This window comes from Theropithecus gelada, chromosome 19, assembly GCF_003255815.1.
Source record: "Theropithecus gelada isolate Dixy chromosome 19, Tgel_1.0, whole genome shotgun sequence".
In the NCBI taxonomy this organism is placed as follows: domain Eukaryota; kingdom Metazoa; phylum Chordata; class Mammalia; order Primates; family Cercopithecidae; genus Theropithecus; species Theropithecus gelada.
In genome coordinates, this window is record NC_037687.1 from 7,083,939 (window position 1) to 7,106,042 (window position 22,104).

Genomic DNA, 22,104 nt, shown 5'->3' on the forward strand with positions numbered 1-22,104 from the left:
TTTTTTTTTTTTTTTGAGACAGACTCACTCTGTTGCCCAGGCTGGAGTGCAGTGGTACGATTTCAGCTCATTGCAACATCTGCCTCCCAGGTTCAAGTGATTCTCCTGCCTCAGCCTCCCAAGTAGCTGGAATTACAAGGGTGCACCACCACGCCCTGCTATTTTTTGTGTTTTTAGTACAGGCAGGGTGTTGCCATGTTGGCCAGGCTGGTCTTGAACCCCTGACCTCAGGTGATCCACCCAACTCGGCCTCCCAAAGTGCTGGGATTACAGGCGTGAGCCACGAGTGAGGGTACTTTAAAAATTATTTGTTTGACGGCTTCTATTCAAGAGAAAGATACTAAGGGGTGTGTGACAGTGTGTGTGTAAATAAGTCAGTAAATACAGCTATATGCAAATCAGTACACAAAATAAACACGTAAACACTATTTTTAAATTTTTTTTCAACCTTCCAAGATATCTCAATTTTTCTTTTATTTTTTTCTTTTCCTAACTGGCCTGCCAGCCTGTAGACTTGTGCTGTATAATAAGGTAGCTGCTAAGCCGGGTGCGGTGGTGCACCCTTGTAATTCCTTGTAATTATGTAATCCCAGCACTTTGGGAGGCTGAGGCGGGCGGATCACCTGAGGTCAGGAGTTCGAGACCAGCCCCACTAACATCGTGAAACCCTGTCTCTACTAAAAATACAAAATTAGCTGTGCATGGTGGCCGGCACCTGTAGTCCCAGCTACACGGGAGGCTGAGGCAGGAAAATTGCTTGAACCTGGGAGGCGGAGGTTGCAGTGAGCTGAGATTGCGCCACTGCACTCCAGCCTGGGCGACACAGCGAGACTCTTTCTCAAAAATAAATAAATAAATAAGGTAGCTGTTAGTCCATGTGGTTGTTTAAATTTAAATTTAGACCAATTAAGATTCAATAAAATTGGCCAGGCGCTGTAGCTGACACCTGTAATCCTAGCACTTTGGGAGGCCAAGGCAGGTAGATCACGAGGTCAGGAGATTGAGGTCATCCTGGCTAACATGGTGAAACCCCGTTTCTACTAAAAATACAAAAAATTAGCCGGGCGTGGTGGTGGACGCCTGTAGTCCCAGCTACTCGGGAGGCTAAGGCAGGAGAATGGCGTGAAGTCGGGAGGAGGAGCTTGCAGTGAGCCGAGATTGCGCCACTGCACTCCAGCCTGGGCCACAGAGCGAGATTCCGTCTCAAAAAAAAAAAAAAAAAAAGATTCAATAAAATTTTAAATTCAGGTTCTCAGTCGCACTAACCACATTTCAAGTGCTTGACAGCGACATGTGGCTAATGTCCCTATTGAAAAGCGAAGATTAAGATCATTTCCATCATCCCAGAAAGCCCTGCTGGGTGGCATTGTCCTAGTCTCTTCCATTTGTCCATTGCAATGAAGCCAGAACGGCTGTTGTAAAAGATAATTTGTGGCCGGGAGTGGTGGCTCAAGCCTGTCTGTAATCCCAGAACTTTGGGAGGCTGAGATGGGTGGATCATCTGAGGTCAGGCGTTCAAGACCAGCCTGGCCAACATGGTGAAACCCCGTCTGTACTAAAAATACAGAAATTAGGTGGGTGTGGTGACTCTTGAGCCCGAGTGGTGGAGGTTGCAGTGAGCCAAGATGGCACCACTGCACTCCAGCCTGGGCAACAGAGCGAGACTGCATCTCAAAAAAAATAAATAAATAAAAGTAAAAATACAGCCGGGTGCAGTGGCTCACACCTGTAATTCCAGTACTTTGGGAGACTGAGGCGGGCAGATCACCTTAGGTCAGGAGTTTGAGAGCAGCCTGGCCAACATGGCAAAACCCTGTCTCTACTAAAAATACAAAAAGTAGCCGGGTGTGGTGGTGGGCGCCTGTAATCCCAGCTACTTGGGAGGCTGAGGCAGGAGAATCGCTTGAACCCGGGAAGCAGAGGTTGCAGTGAGCTGAGATCTTACCATTGTAGTTCAGCCTGGGTGACAGAGCAAGACTGTCTCAAATAAAAATAAATTTGCTTCAGTCAGTCCCCTGCCTGAAAAGCCTTTGCTGGCTCTCCACTGCCTCTCACCTTCAAACTCCTCACCACTCTATAATACCTTTCGAAATACAACCTTTCCCCTGTACTCTGGCCCCTTATTTGTCCACATGCTCCAAACTGCGAACTTGGCTGCCTCAGCAGCTTGCTTTCCTGCCTCTGCACGTGCACTTCCCACTGAGCAAGACCCTACCTCGACTCTCAAGACTCAATTCAAATGTTTTTAGTGTTTTTCCTTCCCAGGCTTCCCAGTCCCCTTCCTCCCAGATCCTGGGTTGGATGCCACGCGCCCCTCTGCCATAGCACATATCACTCTGACATGCAGCTGTAGGTCTGTGTGTGTGTCCCACTCCTGGAAAGCCAGTTCTTAGATGACAGGGATCTTCCTCCCCTCCATCTGCAGCACCCGGCGTGGGGCAGGCAGCAATAAAACATGAATGAAGGGTCAACGTCGGGACCCAAGGGCTGGAGAAGGGATTCAAGAGGAATAACTGGGTGAGGAAATGCTACGCCTCATTTGGACTTAGGAGGGAAAAGGGGGCGGACCCACCAGGGGCTCACCTATGCAAAATTCTCTTTTCTACCGTTTGTGCAACACAGCTGCTGGAAGACCCCACTCATAAACAACTGGAAATATGTGGAACTGCAGAGAAATAATACTTTTTTTTTTTTTTTTTTTTGAGATGGAGTCTCACTCTGTCACCCAGGCTGGAGTGCAGTGGCACGATCTGGGCTCACTGCAACCTCTGCCTCCTGAGTTCAAGCGATTCTCCTGCCTCAGCCTCCCAGGTAGCTGGGATTACAGGCGCCCACCACCATGCCCAGCTAATTTTTTTTTTTTTTTTTTTTTTTTTTTTTGAGATGGAGTCTCGCTCTGTCGCCCAGGCTGGAGTGCAGTGGCCGGATCTCAGCTCACTGCAAGCTCCGCCTCCCGGGTTTACGCCATTCTCCTGCCTCAGCCTCCCGAGTAGCTGGGACTACAGGCGCCCGCCACCTCGCCCGGCTAGTTTTTTGTATTTTTAGTAGAGACGGGGTTTCACCATGTTAGCTAGGATGGTCTCGATCTCCTGACCTTGTGATCCGCCCGTCTCGGCCTCCCAAAGTGCTGGGATTACAGGCTTGAGCCACCGCGCCCGGCCCCAGCTAATTTTTTAAATATATTTTTAGTACAGACAAGGTTTCACCAACTTGGCCAGGCTGCTCTCGAATTGCTGACCTCAGGTGATCTGCCCACCTCAGCCTCCCAAAGCGCTGGGATTAGAGGCGTGAGCCAGTGCGCCCGGCCATAATACAGATTTTCTTGCATGTCATAATACTAAAACTCAGGCTTTTACATATAAGTACAAATATATAAACTTTTCACATGTATATGTGAATTTTGGGGGTGTTGTTATTCTGCCAACCACAGAGACCAAATGTCAGAGACACTTGGCAGCTGTATTGGGGGGTGGGGGCTGTGAGGCTGCAGGCAGGAATGGGAAAGAGCCGCCCATCTCTGCTTGGCTCCAAGTACCAGCGAACAACTGGCCTGTGGGGAATGGCTCTCCACTCACTCCTCTCCCAATCCTTCCCTCCCCGGACACTGGGGGTATGGGGGTCACCCAGGATAAATTCCCTGGGCAAGAGATCTAGGATGCCAGGGCCTGAATGCTGCATCTCAATACAAATTCCTAGAGAGACTGAGTGGCCCTGCCTTCCATGAATAGTGAGCACCATCCACCCTCTACAGCTCTGTTTTGTCTACCTGGCCCAAACTCACTCTTACAGGTCTCTAACTCCAGACTGTGCCCCCTCGCCAACCCCTCCCACACACACACACCCTTGGCCGCTTTCTTTTTTTGTTTGTTGTTTTTTTAGACGGAGTATCGCTCTGCTTCCCAGGCTGGAGTGCAAATGGCATGATCCTGGCTCACTACAAGCTCCACCTCCCAGGTTCATGCCATTCTCCCACCTCAGCCTCCTGAGCAGCTGGGATTACAGGTGTGTGCCACCACGCCCGGCTAATTTTTAATATATTTTTTAGTAGAGATGGGGTTTCACCACAATTGCCAGAATGGTCTCGATCTCCTGATCTCACGATCTGCCCACCTTGGCCTCCCAAAGTGCTGGGATTACAGGCGGGAGCCACCATGCCCCACCGGCCACTTTCATCTTTGTGTGTATACACACACACGCACACACACACACAGCCCTTCTTTTCTCGTATAAAAGGAAACATTCCATATATACTATTTGGTACTTTTTTTCCCCTTAAATTTACTGAGGATAATAATCTATTGATATCTAGAGATCTCTTTTTTTTAACGGGTGCACTATAATGCCACAGTGAATAATCTTACACGACTTTTATATTTGTGTATCTTACAGATCGATTCTTAGAAGTTGTAGAAATCTAGGGTCTCTGATAGAAAATGGCTGGAGCTCTGCTGGGCTGGCATGAGAATAGGGGATGGGGAGGAGGAAATCAACTGAAATGAGGGGCAGTGACATCCGAGCTGGGTAAGGTGGAAACCAGGAGGGAGGGTGGCCAAGGCAGAGCACAGGCTGGAGAGGGGGTGACCGATTCAGGGCACAGGCTAGAGAGGGGGTGACCGAGGCAGGGCACAGGCTAGAGAGGGGGTGACCGAGGCAGGGCACGGGCTGGAGAAGGGGTGACTGAGGCAGGGCACGGGCTGACGGGGGTGACTGAGGCAAAGCACGGGCTGGAGAGGGGGTGGCCCAGGCAGAGTGTTCCCATTTCTTCCAGAGTGCTTTCCTGAGAGCGATGCAGGAATAAGGGAGGAGCGTCCTGCTTCCTGGCTGCCCTGTTGCTGTCGGAGTCACAGGATGGCTGCCATCATCCTGCCCCTGACTGCTGGTGAGTTGTGGGGTCTCAGAGTCCAGACTTGAAAGGCTCTGACCCACAGCATGGGATGGGAGCGAGTTGGGCAGAGCAGGTGAGGCAGGAGTGGAGTCCCAGGGCCCAGAGGTCCTCGGTGTCTGATCGGGCGGCTCTCGGGATTTGGGACTTAGGCGTTTGGGTGTCTGTGGATGTCGCCTCTGTGGTGAATGTGCTGGAACTTTTGAATTCTCCCTTTAGTTCTTTCTGTGAACCTTATAAAAACACAGTGACACCCTTGGAACTTCGGTTTCCTCATCTGTGAAGTGGGAATAATCCCTTCCCCAAGTGCAGTCAGACCTTGAGCCCTGTTACCTGGCGTGGATGCAGCAGGGCCATGCTCTGGTTTCCTTGGATTGCTGTTGCTGGGGGTTTGCGTGCAGTAGAGGTGGCTGCTTTGTGGGTGACTGTGTATGCATGGGGACACGGTCAATTGCAGGCAGGTGGGGGAGCTTCCAGGTGTGTGAGTGGACACAGGGCCGGTCTGGATTCCTGGGACTCATTTTTCCTCCTCCAGCTCTGCCTTCCCCGTTCCCAGCCTCTCAGCGAGAAGGACACACAGAGGGCGGAGGGCTGGTTAATGAGCTCCTGACAAGCTGGCTAAAGGTAAGTTAGATGTTCTTTTCTCCAAATCATTATTCCTTCAGCCAGAAGGTTGGACTCAATGCCTTTCAGTGGCCTGGACCTTCACGGCCAAACTCGCTCCTCAGACATCCCAGGATCTCTGAGCAAGGGCTGCCTGGAAAATACCAGTGTGTGTCAACGTTTACTGCAGGTTCAGAGCCCCTTCCAGGGTCCCTAAGTATATCACATGCTCCTGCGAGTTTTAAGGGAAAGCCAGGTAAAGACATGACAATGTTCTAAGCCCAAGCGATGAATGAAGGCCGTATGGAAATCATTCATTCACTTACCAAGTATTCCTCCGATTTCTGCCGTGTCACGGGCCCGTGCTCCCCTGGAGACTGAGGGAAACGAGATCACAGGAGCGTCCAGTCTGAGAGAAAAGACGGCTGCTCTGTGGTACTGGGCACTGGGCCTGGGAGTGGCCTAAGGAGACAAGCATTGAGGGCTGAGCTCAGAAGCCAGGGAGGGGAGCTGGGAACCCCACCCCGCATCTCGTGCTCAGGTTTCCCTAGCCGTGGCTCTGTTCTTCTGGGCCCTATTCCTGTGCACATTGGTGGGGGTGGTCCTTGGCTAAGCCGTGATGTCTGCAATGCCTTAGGGGTTGGTGACCTTCGAGGATGTGGCCGTGGAGTTCACCCAGGAGGAGTGGGCATTGCTGGACCCTGCCCAAAGGACACTGTACAGGGACGTGATGCTGGAGAACTTCAGGAACGTGGCCTCGCTGGGTAAGCCTGACATCATTCCTGCATTTATTTAATGACTCAGGAAGTAAGTCTTTTCTTTTTTTTTTAATTGAGGTAACACAGGACACAAAAGTCACCATTTAAACTATTTTAAAGTGTCCAATTCGGTGGTTTTTCGTAGGTTCACCGTGTAGTACGACCATCACCACTAATTCCAGAGCGTAGCTGTCATGCTGGAAATAAGCTCCGTAGTCATGAAGTGGTCTCTCCCCATTTCTCCCTCCTGAACACCTTGGCAGCCACTAACCTTTCTGTCGCTATAGATGTGTCTCTTCTTTTTGAGGAGGTTGTTTTCAGACAGTGTCTCCCTCCATCGCCCAGGCTATAGTGCAGTGGCACAATCCTGAGTAGCTGGGACCACAGGTGCGCACCACCACGCCCAGCTAATTTGCTTATTTTTTGTAGAGATAGGGTCTTGCTCTGTTGCCCAGGCTGGTCTCAAACTCCTGGGCTCAGGTGATCCTCCTGCCTTAGCTTCCCAGGGTGCTGGGATTACAGATGTGAGCTACCATTCCTGGCCCTATTCTTGCCATTTTATATAAATGGAATCATATAAAATGTGGTCTTTTGTGTCTCACTTTTTGCTTAGCATAATGTTTTCTGTTTTTTTTTTTTTTTTTTTTTTTTGAGATGGAGTTTTGCTCTGTTGCCCAGGCTGGAGTGCAGTGGTGTGATCTCAGCTCACTGCAACCTCCACCTTCCAGGTTCAATCTGTTCTCCTGCCTCAGCTTCCCGAATAGCTCAGACTAAAGGCATGCGCCACCACGCCCGGCAAATTTTTGTATTTTTAGTAGAGATGGAGTTTCACCATGTTGGCCAGGCTGGGACTCCTGGCCTCAAGTGATCCACCCACCTCGGCCTCCCAAAGTGCTGGGATTACAGGCATGAGCCACCACGCCCGGCTGTTTTCAAAGTATAGCCGTGTTGTAGCACATATCAGAACTTCATTCTTTTTATGGTTAAATATTGTTCCATTATGTGTATATACCACTTTTTATAAATCAGTTCATCAGCTGATGGAAATTTAGCCTGTTCTCATGTTTTGGCTAATATGGGTAGTGTTGCTATAAACATTCATGTACAAGATTTTGCTTGAGCACCTGTTTTCTCTTGGGTATTTACCTAGGAGTGGAACTGCTGGGTCCTGTGTTAATTCTATGTTTAATGTGTTGAGGAACCTCCAAACTTTTACATTCCTACCAGCAATGCATGAGACCAGCAATGTATTACAATTTCTCTGCATCCTTACCAACATTCGCCTCTTTTCCTTTTTTAAAAAAAATTATGATAGCCATTCTTGTGGGTGTCTGTCTCATTGTGGTTTTTATTTCTATTCCCTAAAAAAAATGATGAGATTGGCCATCTTTTCTTGTGCTTGTTGGCCATTTATACATCTTTTTTGAAGAAATGTTCGTTCAAGTGCTTTTTCCATTTGCGGGGCATTGTTTGCCTTTTTGTTACTGAGTTGTAAAAGTTCTTTATATGTTCTGGATCCTCGACCCTTATGAGATACATCATTTTCAGATATTTCCTCCCATTCAGTGGATTGCCTTTTCACCATCTTGAATGACAGTTTTGCGGGAGATAGAACTCTTGGTTGATATTTTTCTTTCAGTACTTGGCGTATGTCATCATCCCACTGGCTTGTGGCCTCCATGGTTTTTGATGAGAAGTCAGCTGTTAATCTTGTACATGATGACTTATTTCTGCCTTGCTATTTTTCAGGATATTCTCTGTCTTTGGCTTTTGACCATTTAATTATAAGGTATCTCAGTGTGAGTTTTTTTGAGTGTATCCTATTTGGAGATCCTTAAGCTGCTTTGATGTATAGACTTGTAATTTCCATCAAATTTGGGAATGTTTGGCCATTATTTTTCCATATATTCCTTTTTTATTATTATTATTTAGAGTCTCACTCTGTCACCCAGGCTGGAGTGCACCGGCACGATCTCAGCTCACTGCAACCTCCGCCTCCTGGGTTCAAGCCATTCTCCCTGCCTCAGCCTCCTAAGTAGCTGGGATGACAAACGCACACCACCACACCTGGCTAATTTTTGTATTTTTAGTAGAGACAAGGTTTCACCATGTTGGCCAGGCTGGTCTCGAACTCCTGACCTCAGGTGATCCTTCCACCTCGGCCTCCCAAAGTCTTGTAATTAGAGCGTGACCTACTGCGCCTTGCCAATTTTTCCATATATTCCTTCTGCTCCTTTCTCTGTCTCCTCTCCAGTAGCAACTCCCATTATGTGTATTCTGGTGTTTGATGGTGTCTTCTGGGTCTCTTAGGCTCTGCTCATTTTTTTCCCTTTATTTTTAATTTCTGCTCTACAGATCAGGCAATCTTAATTGACTTGGCATCAAGTTCACTGATTGCGTCTTCTGCCTGATCAAGTCTTCTGAGGAGCCCCTCTAGTAAATTTTTCATTTCAGATAATAAATATTTTTAAATTTAAAAATTCCTATTTGGCTCCTTTTTATAATTTCCATCTCTTTATGCTTTTCTCTATTTGGTGAGAATTCATTCTGATGGTTTTCATTAGTTCTTTGTACACAGTTTCCATTAACTCCTTGAGCATATTTGAAATAGTTGACTTGAAGTCGTTGCCTAATAAATCCAATGACTGGGTTTCCTTATGGATCATTTCTGTTCATTTCTTTTTTCCTATAATGCAGTTTCATTTCTTTGTTTCTTTTTTTTTTTTCTTTTTTTTTTTTTTGGAGACAGAGTCTCACTCTGATGCCCAGGCTGGAGTGCAGTGACACAATCTCGGCTCACTGCAAGCTTTGCCTCCCGGGTTCATGCCATTCTCCTGCCTCAGCCTCCCGAGTAGCTGGCACTACAGGCGCCCGCCACCACGCCTGGCTAATTTTTGTATATTTAGTAGAGACGGGATTTCACCATGTTACCCAGGATGGTCTCGATCTCCTGAAATCGTGATCTGCCCACCTCAGCCTCCCAAAGTGTTGGGATTACAGGCATGAGCCACCACGCCCAGCCCATTTTTTTGTTTCTTTATTTATTTATTTATTTTTTTTTGAGACGGAGTCTCGCTCTGCCGCCCAGGCTGGAGTGCAGTGGCCGGATCTCTGCTCACTGCAAGCTCCGCCTCCCGGGTTCACGCCATTCTCCTGCCTCAGCCTTCCGAGTAGCTGGGACTACAGGCGCCCGCCACCGCGCCCGGCTAGTTTTTTTGTAATTTTTAGTAGAGACGGGGTTTCACCATGTTAGCCAGGATGGTCTCGATCTCCTGACCTCGTGATCCGCCCGTCTCGGCCTCCCAAAGTGCTGGGATTACAGGCTTGAGCCACCGCGCCCGGCCTTTTTTGTTTCTTTACATGCCTCATAATTTATTTGCTGAAAACTACTTTCAGAATATTACAATATGGCAGTTCTTTAAATCTGATTTCAAGGTTTGTTGTAGTTGGTATTATTTCTTTGTTTAGTGACATTTCTGAACTAATTTTGTAATGTCTGTATTTGTCATATGCGGCCACTGAAGTCTCTGTTCTATTAGCTTAATGTTCAGCTTGGGATTCATTTGTCAGAGATTTTCTTAAATACCTGGAACCCAAAAGATGACCAGGCTTTACCAATGGATCTGAATTACATGTTGGAGCATGCCTTCAAAACTCAGCTAAAGCACTTTACAACTCTGACTTAGCCTTCACTTCCTTCTTATGCAGAACCTGAAGGTCAGTCAAAGGTAAGGGCTTGGTGCCTTCTCAGATCTTCTCTGAGCATGTGTTCATCCCTGGGTATGAACATGGCCTTCTAGAAATGTGTGGAGGGCTGGGCACAGTGGCTCACACCTGTAATGCCAGAACTTTGGGAGGCCGAGGTGGGCGGATCACCTGAGGTCAGGAGTTCGAGACCAGCCTGGTCAAGATGGTGAAACCATATCTTTACTAAAAATACAAAAGAATCAGCCAGGCGTGGTGGCACATGCCTGTAATCCCAGCTACTTGGGAGGCTGAGGCAGGAGAATTGCTTGAACCCAGGAGACGGAGGTTGCAGTGAGCCGAGATCACGCCACTGTACTCCAGCCTGGGCAACAGAGTAAGACTCCATCTTGTGGGGGTGATAAAAAAGGTGTGGAAAGATGCTCTACTCCCCCGAGCATCTTGTTCCCCACTTCTCTTCCCAGGTTTTTTGGTTAGTCTTGTTTGCTTCACAGTTTTCCCTAACCCCATTCAGCAGTGGCTGATTTGCCTTTAGATGTGTTGGGACACACTTCCCTCTCCACCCTCCACCCTCCATAGGTGTAGTCTCTTCAGACCTGGGAGAGTTTGGAGTTACACAAATAAAGGGAAGCCCTTTGATCCAGCCCATCAGGGAGCCAGCAGACAGGTCAGAACAAACAACCACAGGTTTTTGAGAATAAGGTGCATTCTGTTCCCCCAGTACTAGAAACACAGGTTGTTGTCTTCAAGGCAAAATGGGGACTAGAGTGTGCGGCTAGAGTCAGTAAAAATGTCACAAATCTCTCTTACCCTGATTCGGCTGTTTGTCTCGATTAGGCATTCTCCTGTGGCTGTAAACTTTTGATCACATTCAAGAGCTCCAATGAAGCTGATTCTGTTTTTGCCCATTTACTTACTGTTTCTATGAAGGGATGAAGTTGGGGAGTTCCCTACTCCACTACTTTCACCAACATCACTTCTTTTAAGTCCTTCGTAAGCACCTCTATTCCTAGGTCTGTGCTGGGATGTGGGTGTACAGTGAAGAATGCAACATGGTCCCAACCCTCATAGAGCTGTCTAATGCTGTCCACTATGAAATGAAGATCTCCTTCTTTCCCTGACTGTATATTCTCTGTAGTTAAATCTTCTGGGCTTTCAGATTCTGTGTTTAAACCTGGACAGGGGCTCCTGGGACCAGTTATCCTGCAACCATCCTACATATTGCTTGTGATTTTGTGTATGTGTGTGAAAGACAGTTGCTATATTTCTTCAATTTCGGCATAATTATTCCTCTGCTCCTGAAGTCACACCTCTTCCCCTTCAGAACTGATTTCAGTTTCATGGGGAGCTTGTCTGCTGCACAGTCCTCCTACATCATGCGTCTTTTCTCCATGTACAGGGGACCAAGTTGATAAACCTGGTCTGATCGCCCAGTTGGAGCAAGAAGATAAAGTGATGACAGAAGAGAGAGGAATTCTCCCAGGTACGTGTCCAGGTGAGCACCAGGTGGATATAAGTCCTTGTGAGGAACAGCTCTGGCCAGGGACTGAGGCGTTGGGAGTATTATAATACATCAGGAAATACCAGTCAGAGAACTGCGTAAATGCCCCTTTTCCCAAGAAGGCTGAGAACATTTGGTCTGAGCCCCCCCATGTACTTTCATGACTTTAACTTTCTGTCATCTCGTACTTTACTTGGGCCTCAGGGGAGGAAAAAAAGACATGTCTCTTTTTCTGACATTTAAGTCTCCTGTGAACTCTTTGATCAGTTTCAGTCCACCTTGCCCTCCTGACAATTCCTTCATTCTGTCCACATCAATCTCAATCTTCCTAGAGTCTTTCTTAAACATTGCCTAAAATTGTCACAGCCATATCTTTCATAGAATCCCTTCTCAAAAACCCTCACCTCTCAGATTCTGCCTTCACCCATATATGCATTTTACCATTTCACCATCAACTTAAATTTGCCTCTTTTCTATCAACTTAAATTTCTTTTTAACTTGTTTCAGATGTGGAGAATCCACTTAAAGCCAAAGGGTTAACTCCTAAGCTGCATGTTTTTCGAAAAGAACAATCTACAAATATGAAAATGGTAAGACTAACATGGGTGATTTCTGTTTTTTTTCATGGTAGGAGAATGCCCTACGTGAGAAAAGCCACAAAGACTGGCTTTGTTGGCCAGGCGCAGTGGCTCACGCCTGTAATCCCAATACTTTGGAAAGCTGAGGCGGGTGGATCACAAGGTCAGGTGTTGGAAACCAGCCTGGCCAATATGGTGAAACCCCGTCTCTACTAAAAATACAAAAAAAAAAAAAAAAAAAATTAGCCGAGTGTGGTGGTGCACGCCTGTAATCCCAAATACCTGGGAGGCTGAAGCAGAAGAATCACTTGAACCCTGGAGGCGGAGCTTGCAGTGAGCCAAGATCACGCCACTGCACTCCAGCCTGGGCGACAGAGCGAGACTCTGTCTCAAAAAAAAAGAAAGAGTGGCTTTATTGAATAGTTATTAAAGGAAAGTGTCATTTTTCCAAGAGAAAGTAGTGTCTCCGAAGAGATACTGTGAAATTATTTTGAATTTGGAAAAAAGCATTAGTTAGCCCCAAACGTGTTTTTCCTGAGAATTCCCACAAGTAAGTATTTCCAGTAATCTGAGTCAGATATTGGGTATTTGAAAAAGAAATTAGCCTTAAATTTATCAGAAAATACTCTGTGAATATGATAAAGACTTGCGGAAAGAATCCATCTTTTTTAAATGCTAAGAATTCAAACTGACAGAAGCAATGTACCAGTACTCATAGTGGCAAAAACATTAATTCCAATACTATGATACACAACAGAATTCCTGGGAGAGGAAATTCCTCTGACAGCATTCAATGTTAAAAATATTATAAATGGTACTTATTAGTCATCTCTTAATCAACAGGAGAGGAATCATCTCGGAGCAGAATTCAACGAATGTAATCAGTGTTTTAAAGTCTTCAGCACAAAATCTTCCCTTATGCGGCACAAGAAGATTCATGCTGGAGAAAAACGCTATGACTGCAGTGAATGTGGGAAATCCTACAGCAGCAAATCTTACCTTACTGTTCATAAGAGAATCCACAATGGGGAGAAACCCTACAAATGCAGTGACTGTGGGAAAACCTTCAGCAATTCCTCATACCTCAGACCGCACTTGAGAATTCACACCGGAGAAAAACCCTACAAATGTAACCAGTGTTGTCGTGAGTTCCGCACTCAGTCAATCTTCACAAGGCACAAGAGAGTTCATACAGGGGAGAGTCATTATGTATGTAATCAGTGTGGAAAGGCTTTCAGCACAGGGTCATCTCTTTCTTTGCACTATAGCATTCATACAGGGGAGAACCCTTACGAATGCCACAATTGTGGGAAAACCTTCAGGAGGAGCTCGAATCTGACACAGCACGTAAGAACTCATACTGGAGAAAAGCCCTACAAATGTAATGAGTGTGGGATATCCTTCACCAGTAGCTTTTCTCGTACGGTTCACAGGAGAATACATAATAGAGAGAAATCCTATGAGTGCAGTGACTGTGGAAAAGCCTTTAATGTTCTCTCATCTGTTAAGAAACACAGGAGAACTCACACTGGAAAAAGACCCTATGAATGTAATTATTGTGGGAAATTCTTCACAAGTAACGGGTACCTTTCTGTGCATATGAGAACGCATATTAGGCAGATGTGAATTCAATAACTGTGCGAAAAGCATTCGTTGATCTTTCATGCCTCAGATAACATGAAAGAACTCTTCACCAGATGTATGAATTACCTGCTACTGTATAACGTGTAACAAATTACCCCACAAAATTGTGTGGCTTCAAACAACAAACATTTATCTCACAGTTTTTGTAGGTCAGGAATTCAGAAACAGCGTAGCTCCATAGTTCAGGATCTCTCAAGAGGTTATAGTCCAGATGTCAGCAGAACCATAATCATCCAGAATTTGTACTGGTGAAGGGACCACTTCCAGATGGCTCACTCACATGCCTGACAAGTGCATGCTAGCTGTTTCCAAGGGACCTGCACTTCCAAACCACGTAGGCCTCTCAACAGGGCTAAGTTTCTTTATGGAAGCGACTTCTCCCCAAAGCCAGTGATCTAAAGGAGCCAACACAGAAAGCATAATGTCTTTTATGACCTAGCTTCAGAGAGAGATGCTTTCATGTCCCTGTTACATTGGTCACACACACCAATCCTGATACAAGGTGGAAGAATACCACACGAGGTATGAACAGTAGACATTCGGAACCATCTGGAAAGCTTGCCATGAAATCAGTGGAGATAATTTTTTATTTTATATATTATTTATTTTTTAAATTTGTTTTGTTTTGTTTTGTTTTTTTGAGACAGGGTTTCATCTATGCCCAGGCTGTAGTGCAGTAGTGCAGTCTTGGCTTATTACAACCTCCGCCTCCTGGGCTCAAGGGATCCTCCCATCTCAGCCTCCCAAGTAGCTGGGACTGTAGGCATGCACCACCATGCTTGTCTAGTTTTTGTAAAGATGGGGATTCACCATGTTACCCAGGCTGCCCTCAAACTCCTGGGCTCAAGTGATCCACCTGCCTCAGCCTCCTGAAGTGCTTGGAATATAGGAACGAGCCACCACTCTCAGCCAGAACTTCTTAAGATAAAGGATGAGGGAATGTTTTCAGTGATACCTCTTACATTAGGAAAAATATGAAAATGTTCCTTGGATGCAGTACCCATGAGTGTATTAAAAATCCTTCAGTGATTCCTCCCTTTACACATGAGAGAACTCATAGAGGAAACCCTAGGAACGTAATTGATGTTAGGATGCCTCACCTCTTATCTGAGTGGCCACATGATACCTTATACTGAGAACAAAAGGTATAAGTGCTATGTATGTGGAATTACCTTCATCAGTGTCTCATTTGTAGGTTGGGCCACTAGCTCATTAACTTTCCATCTTTTAAGTATTTATGGCTATAGCTGTCCTGAAAATCTTATTACCTCATTTTATATACAGTACATTTATTGTAATTCTAAAACATCAATACATCAAATATTCAGAAAGGTATTTCCAAACAGCTCCTGAGTGATCTAGTTTGTTATAACAGAAATTAGAGGCCTGGCATGGTGGCTCATGCCTGTCATCCCAGCATTTTGGGAGGCTGAGGCAGGCGGATCACAAGGTCAGGAGATCAAGACCATCCTGGCTAACTTGGTGAAACCCCGTCTCTACTAAAAATACAAAAAATTAGCCAGGCATGGTGGTGGGCGCCTGTAATCCCAGCTACTCGGGAGGCTGAGGCAGGTGAATGGCATGAACCTGGGAGGTGGGGGTTGCAGGGAGGTGGGGGTTGCAGTGAGCCGAGGTCCCGCCGCTGCACTCCAGCCTGAGCAACAGAGCAAGACTCTGTCTCAAAAAAAAAAAAAAAGTATTTGCCAGGTGTCGTGGCTCACACCTATAAACCTAGCATTTTGGGAGGCTGACGCGGACAGATCACCAGAGGTCAAGAGTTCGAGACCAGCCTGGCCAACATGGCGAAATCCCGCTTCTACTAAAAAACTACAAAGTTTAGCCGGGTGTGGTGGCAGGCACCTATAATCCCAGCTACTCAGGAGGATGAGGCAGGAGAATCAATCGAACACAGGAAACGGAGATTGCAGTGAGCTGAGATTGTGCCACTTCACTCCAGCCTGGGCAAAAGAGCGCAACTCCGTCTCAAAAAAAAAAAAAAAAAGAAATTAGACAATATTTGATATATTTTTTCTAATCTAATAGCATTTTATCAGAGTACATGGACTTTTTGATTTTGATTGTTTTCTCTTTCTGTCCTAATATAGCAAATACTGTTTCTTTTTTTCTGGTTTTTTTTTGAGATGGAGTCTCGCTCTGTCACCAGGCTGGGTTCTTGCCATTCTCCTGCCTCAGCCTCCCTAGTAGCTGGGACTACAGGTGCCCATCACCATGGCCAGCTAATTTTTCGTATTTTTAGTAGAGACGGGGTTTCACTGTGTTAGCCAGGATGGTCTCGATTTCCTGACCTCGTGACCCACCTACCTCAGCCTCCCAAAGTGCTGGGATTACAGGCATGAGCCACCGTGCCTGGCGCAAATACTGTTTCTTAATGTTCATTCTCCCTACTTAAAAAAACAAGTTGTCAATGAACAGTATTGAAAATGTACAGTGGGGCCAGGCGCCATGGCTCATGCCTATAATCCCAGCACTTTGGGAGGCCAAGGTGGGCAGATCACCTGAGGTTAGGAGTTCAAGACCAGCCTGGCCAACATGGTGAAACCTCGTCTCTACTAAAAAAAAATTAAAAAATTAGCCGGGTGTGGTGACAGGTGCCTGTAATCCCAGCTACTTGGGAGGCTGAGGCAGGAGAATCGCTTGAGCTTGGGAAGTGGAGGTTGCAGTGAGCCAAGATCGCACAACCACACTCCAGCTGAGGCAACAGAGTAAGACTCCATCTAAGAAAACAGTGTACTAGGCTTTCCTGAAGCTTAGACAGGCTTTGTCCCACTCTGCTGGCTACAAGAAGTAGGAATAACGCACTGGGTGAGACACCGTCTGGCTTATTCTCATCTATTTTCTTTTCATTCTTTCTTTTGGAAAGTGGACACAAAGCATAGAGTTAAAAGAGCCTTTTTTTTTTTTTTTTTTTTTCACTACGATGATAAAAATCACAGTATGGCTCATGCCTGTAATCCCATCACTTTGGGAGGCCAAGGCAGGAGGATCACCTGAGGTGGGGAGTTTGAGACCAGCCTGACCAACATGGAGAAACCCTGTCTCTCCTAGAAATACAAAATTAGCCAAGCATATTGGCACATGCCTGTAATCGCAGCTACTCAGAAGGCCGAGGCAGGAGAATCGCTTGCAACTGGGAGGCGCAGGTTGTAGTGAGCCAAGGTTGACACTGCACTCCAGCCTCAGCAACAAGAGCGAAACTCAGTCTCAAAAAAAAAAAAAAAAGAAGTGCTGAAAAACTCACAATGATTTGAGTTCTTTGAACTTTTGATTGGCTGCATTGGCTCTGTTCTGCGTATTACTAGACTTCTTACATGATCACAAGTAACCACTAATTGGTTAAAACCAAAGAGTGAGAGTGTGTGTGTGTGTGTGTGTGTGTGTGTGTGGTGGCGGGGTGGTGTTCTGTTAGCTTCCAGGTGAATGCAGTATCTAACTGTTAATCCTGTTTATTGATCTATTTTTATAAGTGCTCCATGATTCTTTGAAAACGGTATACTGTGTATCTAATTTTTGGATACAGGATGGACATACGTACTCAAACTAATAGTGTTTTTCAATATGTACTTTATTTTTTTCTCTCAACCTGACTTAGTGATAGAGGTATATTAAAGTCTTCCACTAGCATGGTGGGTTAACAAATTCTTTCTGTAATTCTGTCATTTTTGCTTTATATAGGTTTATGTGTAATGTAACTAGGTGTGTAGAGGTTTACATATTTTCTTGTGAATTTATTTATTTTCAGTAGGGGCCATACCTTTTCATACCAAAGAATTGTAACATTAAAATATATTAACAAAAAGAGATCAAACATCTCACTATCCTATAGACCAGGCACTCTTCCAAAGTGCCTTATGAACATTAACTGCATACTCACTATAGGCTTGCAAAGTATGTGCTATTACTATCTCCAACTTACAGATGGGAAAACTGGCATGGAATGTTTAGGTTGCTTGCCTGAGTTCACCAGCTAGCAAGTGGTAGAGCACAGATTGGAATCCAGACAGTTCATGCTCATAACCACTAGCCTGTTTATTGAGTACATTCCATGTGGCTAAGCACTGTTTGAGATATCATGTCTACAGCAGTGAATGAAACTCAAGTTTTGCCATTGAGGCACTTACATCCTAATGAGGAGGGGTGAATTATAGAAAAATCAACAATATGGCTGGCTGCTGTGACTCACGCCTGTAATTCCAATACTTTGGGAGGCTGAGGTGGGCAGATCATGAGGTCAGCAGTTTGAGACCAGCCTGACCAACATGGTGAAACCCCATCTCCAGTAAAAACACAAAAAAATTAGCCAGGTGTGGTGGCGCATGCCTGTAATCTCAGCTAATTAGCTATTCAGGAGGCCGAAGCAGGAGAATCATTTGAACCTCGGAAGTGGAGGTTGCAGTGATCCAAGATCACACCAATGTACTCCAGCCTGGGTGACAGAGCGAGACTCTGTCTAAAAAAAAGAAAAAAATCTGGCCGGGCACGGTGGCTCAAGCCTGTAATCCCAGCACTTTGGGAGGCCAAGACGGGCGGATCACAAGGTCAGGAGATCAAGACCATCCTGGCTAACCCCGTGAAACCCCGTCTCTACTAAAAAAATACAAAAAACTAGCCATGCGAGGTGGCGGGCGCCTGTAGTCCCAGCTACTCAGGAGGCTGAGGCAGGAGAATGGCGTAAACCCGGGAGGCGGAGCTTGCAGTGAGCTGAGATCCGGCCACTGCACTCCAGCCTGGGCGAGACTCCGTCTCAAAAAAAAAAAAAAAAAAAAAACCAATATTCGTGTTATGCAGAAACATAAAGCACTGTGAGTTATGGAGGGCTGGGGGCTTGCTGTTTTATATAGCATAGGAAGGGAAAGGCCCCCAGTTAAGGAACATTTGAGGAGAGACTTTACTGGGTAGGAACTTGAGTCATGTGAATTTCTGTGGCAAGAGTACTGTTGGCATGCAAAGACCCACAGCACAGAGGCCAGTATGACTCAGGTAAAACAGGGATTCAGGGATTAGAGGGTAATCAGAGATGCAAATCCTGATCTTGTGGGGGTTTATAGGTCATTGTTAGGACTTTTCCTTACATGTTCAGGAAGTTGGAATATCAGAGTCCCAGCAGGAAACAGTTGACACACGCGTCAACTGGGCTGATTCAAGTGCAGTTTCTATCAAGGGACAGAATTGTGAACAGGATGTAGAGAAACTGACAAAGGTACTTGAAATGGAACATCGGTCTTCTCCCCACTCAGACATGGGTGCTTCTGGTTCTCCAGCCTTCAGACTCAGACTCGCTACTTAACACCATCGGCCCTCCTGTTCTCAAGCCTTTAGACTTCACACTGGGGTTTGCACTGTTGACTCCCTGCTTTCAGGTCTTTGAGCTTGGACTGGAGCTGGACTACCAGCTTTCTTGGTTCTCCAGCTTCCAAACAAATGGCAGATCATAGGACACCCATAAGCCTGAAGGGACAAAGGAAGGCAGCAACTGAACGTTGTTGTTCAAGCGAGGAGAGGGCCGCATTCCAGGAGCTGACAGGAGGTCAGTGAGGGGCAGCACCCAGCCTCGAGTTCTGCAAGCAGTAGGGCCGGCCGGGCACAGTGGCTCACACCTATAATCCTGGCACTTGGGGAGGCCGAGGCGGGTGGATCACTTGAGATCAGGACTTCAAGACCAGCCTGGCCAACATGGTGAATGAAACCCATTTTCTACTGAAAATACAAAAATTAGCCAGGTGTAGTGGCACACGCCTGTAGTCCCAGCTACTCAGGAGGCTGAGGCAGGAGAACTGCTTGAACCCCGGAGGTGGAAGTTGCAATGAGCCGAGATTATGCCATGGTCCAGCCTGGGTAAGAGAGTGAGACTCCATGTCTCAAAAAAAAAAAAAAAAGAAAAGAAATAGCCAGGGCCAGCCCTCCTTGTCCTTCATTCTTCTGATATCATATTTGGGTTCCCCATTAGCCAAACTCAACCAAAAGCCATAAGGTAATGGATTTCGTTGATTCTGTTCATAGTAACTAATCATCCCAAGCACAGCAGGGTAGAGGAGGTGGATCTGCTGCGGCGAATGGAAGATATCCTGTATTGGCCACTCCTTTTGCTTCTGGGAATCTACTCATGCCCATCACCTGGATGGAAAGTTCATATCCAAGCCCAGGAATTCCATCAGTTGCTCTGCTGCCCTGGGGTGCTGTCCATGCATTGATACTCCCCATTGAAGCCTAACATAGTTGCCAACACCAGTGTTTCCTGTATAGGATGCGGGATAGAGCCATTGGGGAGGAAAGCACAAGAAATAATTAACCTGGCTGTGCACGGTGGCTCACCCCTGTAATCTCAGCACTTTGGGAAGCCGAGGTGGGCAGATCACAAGGTCAGGAGTTCGAGACCAGCCTGGCCGAGATGGTGAAACCCCATCTCTACTAAAAGTACAAAAATTAGCCAGGCACAGTGGCCGATGCCTGTAATCCCAGCTACTCTGGAGACTGAGGCAGAAGAATCGCTCGAACCCAGGAGGCAGAGGTTGCAGTGAGCCAAGATCGCGCCACTGCACTCTAGCCTGGGTGACAGAGCAAGACCCCATCTCAAACAAACAAACAAACAAAAAGTAACCTAAAGGACCTGGTTCCCAGAGGGGAACACGTCCACCAAGAGACACAGAAAGAGTCTCATCAGATGTTCAACTGACTTCTATGAGACCAGCACACAAGGAAAGAAGTCACCATACTGGCTTAGGTGATTAATGCTGTCATCCATTAGAATCTGAGGCTGCCGTTATCTGATGAGTGCAGGGAGAAAACATTTGGCATTCAGGGAATCCACTGGGATGTCTCTTGCTGTTGTTTCCCCAATTTTAAAGATAAAAAAATTTCACCAGCTATATCTTGAGAAGGGCATGGTGAAGACCCCGTAGGCATGAGGATCTGGAGACGCTCTCCAGGTAAGCCACCTAGACCAGCAGGATCTAGGTGAGAAGGAAATCTAGAATTTTCACCCTAGTCAAGGGTGAAGGGACACTAGAAGGTGCAAGTAAAGGAGTGTGATAAGCATCAATTGCATCTCTGAGACTTGTTCAGGTGGAAAGGGCTGTCTACAATTTGTCCACTGATCTTCCTCTTGTCAGTTTCTCCAGGCAATGGGACCAACCTTGATCCTGAGGGCACTTACTTTAAGAATCCCGGGGCCGGGTGCGGTGGCTCACGCCTGTAATCCCAGCACTTTGGGAGGCCAAGGTGGGCGGATCACGAAGTCAGGAGTTCAAGACCAGCCTGACCAATATGGTGAAACCCTGTCTCTACTAAAAATACAAAAAGTAGCCGGGCGTGGTGACACGCGTCTGTAGTCCCAGCTACTCAGGAGACTGAGGCAGGAGAATCACTTGAATCTGGGAGGCAGAGGTTGCAGTGAGCCAAGATCGCACCACTGCACTCGAGCCTGGGCGACACAGCAAGATTCCGTCTCAAAAAAAAAAAAAAGGAACTCCAGCAAATGCCACCTTTCCTACCCAATACCACTGCAACGTGCATCCCTTGTCTTTCCAAGACTGTAAGTATCCCCAGCAATGACACCCAAGACAAGCAATAGTCAGAATCTCAACAGGCAGCCCCCAGATTCTACAATGTAAGTGGCAAACTCATACCCCAGAAAACTATCTCTTCCCATTATTCCAAAGTAAGAGTTGATAGAAGCATCAGCAAGCAACACCCTTAACATAAATGAGGAAGGGAGCCCGGAATGCAAATCCCCTGTCTCCCCCAACATGAGTTGACTGCCCCTGTGGTAACCTCTCCTTTATCCCAAACACAAGGAATAATCATAACCTCAGCAGGCAACTCTTGCAGCCTCCCCTTGCAATATGAATATCTCTACGCTCACAATATAGATAGATAGAGCCCTATCAAGCCAAGTATTCCCTGCTAGGGGACTGTTGGGTACTCCAGTCTCAAAACATGGAAGACACGGTAGGCCCGACAAGCTGGCAAATACTCTAAGCTCCCATAATACAGGAGGTGGTATAGCCCAGCAAGCAAACTTTCCAACATTTCCTGCACCCAGCAGACCCTTATCGGCTGCATTCCCAGTTGACTCTCAGAGCATCTCCTGCTCCCTCACTAGAAGCAAAGAAAGACCGGAGCTGGGGGTGAGGCTGAGAGGTAGAGAAAGGGGAGAAGGGTAAAAGAGAAGAGGGGGAAAGGAGACCTTCCAAGTTATTCTAAAACCCGCCATGAATTCCAGATGCCTCAAACAGCTACAATCAGATCAGGCACTCCAGCACAAAAAAAAAAGAGATTCCGGGCTGATGAAAAGAGGTGGTCTAGAGGAAAGGTGGGTGTGTTGGCTAGCCTTCAGGATGCTTACCAAAGACCCTTGCCACCTGACATTCCTGTCCTGTGTACCTCACCTCCAATATTGAATCATACATGACCCAT

General features: G+C 46.5%; 1 protein-coding gene across 2 annotated transcripts in view; it reads left to right on the plus strand.

The window, feature by feature from the left end:
- Window positions 1–13,715, plus strand: part of ZNF557 (zinc finger protein 557) — a 20,552-nt gene extending 6,837 nt beyond the window's left edge. The window contains exons 4-10 of one of the 2 annotated variants that reach the window (XM_025367862.1): window positions 4,575–4,577; window positions 4,771–4,879; window positions 5,418–5,506; window positions 6,123–6,249; window positions 11,348–11,443; window positions 11,957–12,039; window positions 12,871–13,715. In XM_025367862.1, coding sequence (XP_025223647.1) covers window positions 4,849–4,879; window positions 5,418–5,506; window positions 6,123–6,249; window positions 11,348–11,443; window positions 11,957–12,039; window positions 12,871–13,653 — 1,209 coding nt within the window. In that variant the 5' untranslated portion in view covers window positions 4,575–4,577; window positions 4,771–4,848 and the 3' untranslated portion in view covers window positions 13,654–13,715. Of the gene's footprint in view, window positions 1–4,574; window positions 4,578–4,768; window positions 4,880–5,417; window positions 5,507–6,122; window positions 6,250–11,347; window positions 11,444–11,956; window positions 12,040–12,870 lie in introns of both variants that reach the window. The other variant, XM_025367861.1, reaches the window with a different exon arrangement.
- Window positions 13,716–22,104: the final 8,389 nt, after the last annotated feature.